The sequence below is a fragment of the Juglans regia genome, unplaced genomic scaffold (assembly GCF_001411555.2).
Source record: "Juglans regia cultivar Chandler unplaced genomic scaffold, Walnut 2.0 Scaffold_255, whole genome shotgun sequence".
In the NCBI taxonomy this organism is placed as follows: Eukaryota; Viridiplantae; Streptophyta; class Magnoliopsida; order Fagales; family Juglandaceae; genus Juglans; species Juglans regia.
Genome location: NW_023356918.1, coordinates 29940 through 37597, shown reverse-complemented (window position 1 = coordinate 37597; position 7658 = coordinate 29940). Strand labels below are relative to the sequence as shown.

The window sequence follows — 7658 nt, the reverse complement described above, 5'->3', positions numbered from 1 at the left end:
GGTTGAGATCCAGCTTCGTGAGGAGAGTGGCTTCATAAGGGTAAGGGGGACGAGCGGGGAGCAGGGGAGAATGAAGGAAGGAAATAAAGAGGAGAAAAAAGAAAAGTATCAGTGGTCAGGTCGCGTGGCTTTGTAAGGGTAAGGGGGCACGTGTCACAATATCAATGTCTTTGTGGGATTTCTTTGTGGGATCTATTTGTAGCTCTAGTGTTTTCCAAATTAATTTGTTAGAATTTTTAACTTCATAAAGACTTTCTAATTATCAGTCGATGCAGAACAAAGAATAAAAATTAGTTATAACGTCTCTATATAGAAAGTGAAAACTATAGATGCCAATTGGAGTCATTCTAGTATCTGGAAGAAAGATTAAAGGCAATTGAAAATAATTTACCATTTTGGCTTTAACATCAACCACATTTGAAAGCTGTCAAAGGTATAAATATATATATATATATAAATATAATATCTATGCTAGCTTATGAGGTAATCACTCATGTAAATACTTTCTAGCTCAAATATTCATTGTGTCCTAAATATTGGTTCAAAATGATTGTAAATTGTAAATCAGATAATACTTGTATCTCTTTTTTTTTCTTTTTTTTTTTTAATTTTTTATACAGGAGGAGGGGGGTTTTGAACCCAGGTTTTATATTTGTAGAACTAGGTCATATGCCATCGGGCAATTAGTCTCTTAGAAGATAATACTAGTATTAGTTAAACATGAAGATAAATGTTTTAGCTGCAAGATGATTTCGTAAAATTTTAAACTCACAAACTGAAGTGCCTTGATGTAAAATTATTTTTATTATAAAATAGGTCAATCGTTTTGCATGATGCCACGTTAGTTTGTATAAGTTTACTTTTGTGAAATATCTTTGTATTTGTGGCATTTTTCAAACATGAAAAATGAAACATTGGATTTTAGTCACAAATTTACTTAAGAAATCATTTTGTTCAGGTATTAGCACAAGTCTCCTAGTCATGCTCTTGGGAGGTTACTTTTGGGATAGAAAAGAATGAAGCTCATGAAACTCCAAGAAAAGTACTTCCAACAAAATGGTGGCTTAATGTTACAAGAACATATTTTGAATCAGGGAAGGTCTATGGAGACAATGAAAATCTTTAGTAATGATGAGCTTAAAAAGGCCACCAACAATTATGACGAGAGCAGAGTCCTTGGCAAACGGGGTTATGGAACTGTTTACAAAGGTGTATTACCTGATAACAAAGAGGTTGCCATCAAAAAGTCCAAAATCTGTGATAAGAGCCAAATCAAGCAATTCATAAATGAGGTGATTTTGCTTACCCAAATTAATCATAGAAATGTGGTTAAGCTATTAGGTTGTTGTCTTGAAACAGAAGTTCCCTTACTCGTATATGAATTCATCACAAATGGGACTCTTTCTGACCATATTCATGATATAAGTCGGGCTTCTTCTTTTTCATGGGAAAAACATTTGAAGATAGCAACAGAAACAGCAAGAGCCCCTGCATACCTACATTTTGAAACTTCTATGCCAATTATACAGAGAGATGTGAAAAGCACAAATATATTGTTAGATGATAACCACACAGCAAAAGTGGCTGACTTTGGAGCTTCAAGGTTGATAGCTCTTGATCAAACAGAAATAACTACCTTGGTGCAAGGAACTCGTGGGTACTTAGACCCTGAATACTTCCAAACTGGCAAGTTATCAGAAAAAAGTGATGTGTACAGTTTCGGTGTTGTGTTGGCAGAGCTGTTAACAGGTGAAAAGGCAATTTCTTCCTATAGGCCTGAAAGTTACAAAAACCTAGCAATGTTTTTTGTTTCTGCAGTTAAAGAAGATCGTTTGCTTCACATTCTTGAGGATCACATTGTCAATGAGGTTAATATTGAGGCATTAAAGGAAGTTGCTAATCTTGCAGAAGGGTGCTTAAGGTTAAGAGGGGAGGATAGGCCCACTATGATGGAAGTGGCAATGAAGCTTGAAGGATTGAGAATCATGGAAAAACATCCATGGGGAAAGGATAATCAAACCACATAAGAAACAGAATATGTGCTCTGTACACCTGCAGTCCCTTTCAACATTGATATTGGAGTTGGTTCTTCTGTAAGTGCAGTTAGCGGACCTGATAACATGATAAACCAACTCTTGAAACCCCAAGATGATGGCCGAAAATGAGTTAAGTCCACAATAATTGATTTATATAAATCAATGAGATCCATTCATGAACTTCTATAAGCCTATTAATGTTGTGTAATAATGTTGTAGACTACCTTGTAAGATTATTCAGTACTTTTTTCTGGTTCTCCCTCTTTTACTAGATTTCTGTAGTTGGATTTAACTTGCAACAATTTTATGTTCCTCCTGATGAGATGAGTTGACTAGTTCAACGGTGAGTACTAATAGTTGCCTTCTACAAAGAGAAGGCCATATTCTTCTAAGTTAGCTACTACGAATGAATGAAGAAAGAATATTAGAGACACAAAAAAAAAGGCAATTAACCATGTCCTACTTGCTTGAAACTGTTCTTCTGCAGCAACAAGCTATAAACTTCCTGCTTGGGGTACTTATAATTTTAGCAGCAATATTTTTAGCAATAGCAGCAGCTGAAGTACCCAATTCCAGCTGCAACAAAACATGTGGATCGCTTCATGACATCCCCTGCCCATTTGGAACATCTGAAGGCTGCTAACTTGACTCATCTTTTTTCATTACTTGTAACTCCGAGACGAGTACTCCAACACCATTTATGCGCGTTAGTAACATAGAGATACTCAACATATCATTGGATGGTGAACTGCGAGTCTCAATTTATATAGCCCACATGAATCGAACCATAATTTCAGCAATAGATATACCTTTCTCTACCTGCGAGAGTTTCCTATCTCGTATACAAAGAACGTGTTCACCACCATCGGTTGCGACACTGTGGGGCTCACTGGAAGTATTGCCTCAGACAAGAATTATAAAACAGGATGCGTGCAGTCTGTAATAGCATCGACAGTATGGTTAATGGGTCTTACTTCGGCGTAGGATGTTGCCAGACTCCTATCCCAGATGGAATAAAAGATTTTACTATGTCGGTTATGCACTCCAATGTGAGAGAATTCAGTCCATGTGGTTTCACCTTTGTGGTGGAAGAAAAAGCATATAACTTTTCGTCCTTGGATCATCAGAATATGCAGGATAAAGAAGTTGTTCCGTTGGTCCTGGGTATCGCTGCAATTGCTCCTTAGGCTATCACGGAAACCCATATCTCTCTGTTGGTTGCCAAGGTGCATAATTCATGTTATATATATGCATTAGTATGGAATTATGGATTCCGTCAACGAAATCTATATTATGAGAATATTATTTTATAAGTAATGAAAATAAATATTCTCATAATATACTCAATAGTATTTTAAAAATATTCTTTGACAATTATTAAAATTAAATATTCCGTAATATATCTTAGTCAGTTAGTTTTCGCTGCTAAGGCCTCATTTGTTTTCACAAGTTCTTTCAACTAATCTCACTTAATTATTACAATTTTTTTAAATTCTGATACAAAATAAAATAAATAACTCAAATTTTTTAAATTTCTAAACAAAAATAATATTAAAAATATATTCTAATAATATTTTATTTAATTTTTAATTTTAATCTCAATTCGTTTTATCTGTAAAAACAAACTAGGCTTAAATGACATCATATTGAATATTTTTTATTGCTACGATGGATGTGGGTTTTGACATGGGCTCTATTCATGGTGTTTCAGATATTGATGAGTGTGAAACTCTATATCGTGGGTGCGCTAGCTGTTAATGCATGCGTCAACCTTGTGGGGTCTTACAGCTGTTCTTGCCCCATGGGGTACGAAGGAGATGGGAGGAGAGATGGAAATGGTTGCAGTCCTAAACGACGCAATTATAGGAATATCATTATTATTCTGTGTAAGTTTATATGCACATATCGTATATGTAAAATACTATTTGTACTTGCAAATTTTACTCCCATAATAATAGGTCGAACGTCTCTCCATTGGTTCCAACCTCAACTAAAGACGACTTTGTCTTGAATAAAGGTCTAATATTCTAGCTTCCCATGCATTTGAGCAAATAAATTTGGAGGGGCCAAATATTTTTAAGATAGGATAAATAGTTCAATTGAAGTTTTCTAGTAATATATCACACTGGAATGAAGTATAAAATAATATAACAAATATCTAGTAAATAATGTTTGGGACATGCTTAATTAATATCTAGTAAATATCTGGAGAGATGATGTAACACCCGGGTCTAACACCAAGCCTTTTTTTTATTTTTGAGTTAAGAATATGAAAAGTCCTGTTGAAATTTTTAGAATGCTATTTTATGGGCCCAAATTAGTTTTTAACTCTTATCAAATTTTTTTCTAATAGACTTGTCATTGTAGTTAAATTTTTGAAATGGACTCTATCCAATCACCGTATGGCCCAGTGCAGAACTCAGCCCAACTTGGTGCAAAGCGCACAGTCAGCAGGTTTTTCCAGTAGTTTCCTCTCCATCCCAAAAATCCCTCACTTTTTATCTCCAACTCCCCTCTTCGCACGACACTACCCATGCACATCTACCCCTTTTCATTCTCTAGGGTTTTCATATCACCCATATAAATATACACATATATCTCATGCCTTTGGAAAATGCCTTTTTACCATCGTTGTTGCAACCAGCCACAAGAATCACCCAGCCTCTCCTTGTTCAACACCAACCTCCATCTCCACGTTGCCGAGTTGTCTCCTGCGAGGCGAAATCTGCAAGCCCACTACCCAGCCAACGCATAACCGCAACACCTTCATAGAACCATCATGCAACCACTGCTACCTTCTTCAACCACCATCACCGAGACCCTTATCTGCCTCTATCTTCACGTGAAAACTGACGCCACCACCATAGCACCAGTGGCCAACCACCATCGTGCATGACCTGCGCCATTGCAAATCTCCACCGGAAGCAACAAGCCCAGCTGTCGCACGCCACTTCATCGCAGAAGCCCAACTCGAGTCGGCCACTGCTACTCTGCCCTGCACTTCCATGCCCAGCCATCGATAAGCTTTGGACGTGAAGGGCTCTGTTTTAACACACCAAAATAGGGGAAGCATCCCCACCGTGAGCCACATCGTCAACCCCCTCCACTTCAACACCACTGCCATCAGAAGACTCCGGAGGACAAGCCTCCACCTTCGGACGCTGCCCTGGTCGACGCCCAACCCCCATACCGTCGCATGCTCACTACCTCACGGTGAGCTTCCTTTCCTTTCCTTCTCGCGCATCTATCTCTCATCACTCTCTCTCTCCCGTGCCAAGCCCTTTAGCTCGACGACATCTTCGCTACACCATCTAGTTTGCTGTCTCAAGCAGCTCTCTCCTGTGGAGTGCAATGCCTCTGTAGCACGGTTTCCCTTCTGTAAGATTCTTCCTTTAGAAAGTTATTGCTGCATGTTACGTATAGTTTTGATAGGGAAGGTTAGGTCATGATATTACATTTTTACCCCAGAGTTATAAGTCAAGGCATGAGGGTTTGAATTTTAGATTTGAGATGTGTTTATTTTTACGGAGGACCTCAGTCGGATTGGGATAAAATTTGTCTTTATATTGTGATGATATTATGGTGTTAGAAATTAGTTGAGCGGGGGTCGAGATTTTAATCGATTAGTAGGTGAAATTAAGATCGATGTATTCGAGAATTGTCGACATCTTAGGGTTACGAGATTGTTAGATTCTTTTAGGATAATAGGTTATTTAGCATTTCAGGTTTAAATATCGAAATACATGTCTGATTGGAAATTTTACGAAACTTACGTGATTATTTTATAGGTAACGAATAATTTTTGTTCGGTATTATTGATGAAAATTTCCGAAAAGCTAAGAAGTCTAGGTAAACGAGATTCCTATGCTAGACTTTGCATAAAAATAAAATAGACTGAGGTGATTTTTGAAAAATATGCATGTTTCGTTATGAAAAGAAATTTGAAACGACCTCAGTTATTTGTTATGCATTACTCATGTAATTTTGTATAAGAATAAGGTATTTTTCTGGCATGACTGGTGTAGATATGAGCTTATTTTTGGTATGCTATTATTGAACTGAGAAGATCAAATATGAAAATTTGATAAATTTTGCATGTGATGAGAAGATGTTCTGAATCCATTTTGGAAAATGTGAAATTATCTGAATTTCAGCACTCTGTTTTGATATGATGTAGCATCTGAAAAACCTTTGGTATAACTTTCTGATTTTGTTCTGACTTTGATTCTGATTCTGATATGGTGATTCTGATTCTGTTTTGCTCTGATATGTGGCCCTATCACAGGATATAATAGTGACCTCAGGCCTTGTCACGGGATACAATAGTAACATCTGGCCCTACCACAGGATATAATAGTGGTCTCTGCTCTGAGTGCAATCGCTTTGATAACATGGTGATTTATGTTTTGCTTGGCTTTCCACAGAATGCACAATCCTACCATGGGGGTTAAACATGGCCTCTGTTCTGATATGATAAGATGAAGATGTTCAGTCATGTTGTGCCAAATGAGTCTTTGAATATGAAAAGTTGGTTTCTAAATATGAAATGTTTGAAATATCACTCTAATTTTCTAATAATATGTATTTTTGAGATTTGCATATTAAAACTGAAATGTTTTGTTTCTGCATTCTGAACTCTATGAAAATGCTCATATTTACATACTAGTATATGTTCTCTGTTTACTGAGTTGTTGATAACTCACCCCTTACCTCCATAACATTTTTTAGATAATTTTATGGTTCAGCTGGAGAACAAGTGTAGGAAGTATTGGAAAAGTCTTATGATCATAGATGAATGAGTGCAAAGGGTACAAGTATTTTGGAGGATCATATTTAGTAGTTTTATCTCTAGCGGTTATTTTGGTACGTCAAGTTATGAATAATTTGAGTCTTTGTGGAGATGGTATTTATTTTATTGAGGTTTTTGTTTAGTATTTCTGTGGAGGGACACAGATTTCTGGATCGAACAAATAAGTTAAGTGTTTTTGTGGAGTTTCTGTTTATTTATTATTGATTATTGGAGAAGTTCTTGAGTAATAGGAGCTAACTCTCCGGACTTCCGGGAATGGGGCATTACAGATAAAATAATATAAACAAATGAATGGCTAAGTTACTGTGCACAGACAAATTTGTTAAACCACTAATAAGCAAGTTAGAGCAATATGCCTAATACAATATTAATGCAGGAGTTTACTAGATATTAGACCACAACTCTCTGATTCTACTATGCTTCATACCCTTAAGGAAGGAGACCTATGCCAAGGGTTAGAGACAACATAGTGGACCACATGCTTGTCGCAGCTCTGCTCGCTCCAATGGTAATGATGCCACCCCTTTAGCGAGATGTTCTTCGCCTACTTTTGCCACCACAATACCTGAGGGCATGTGATATCCCATATGATATCCCACATTGCTTGGGAAGGAGAAGTTCTTGCTCTTTATAAGGTTTCAATGGGGCTCCAATTGTATCATTGACTAGTCCTTTTGGAGTATAGGCCATGTGGTTTGGGTCTTCCATTGGGGCGTTACAAATGGTATCAGAGCCTATCCCAACCAGAAATGTGGGACTTGAGCCGTGCCACCTACAATGGACAGGCACGACGAGGACGTCGGGAATTTAAG

At 37.2% G+C, this 7658-nt stretch overlaps 1 protein-coding gene across 1 annotated transcript; it reads left to right on the top strand.

The window, feature by feature from the left end:
- The first annotated feature begins 1103 nt into the window (after positions 1–1103).
- LOC108980041 (putative wall-associated receptor kinase-like 16) lies at positions 1104–2293 on the top strand. Its single transcript, XM_035686990.1, has one exon. The coding sequence runs from the start codon at positions 1104–1106 to the stop codon at positions 2025–2027; it is 924 nt and encodes a 307-aa protein (XP_035542883.1). The 3' UTR covers positions 2028–2293.
- Positions 2294–7658: the final 5365 nt, after the last annotated feature.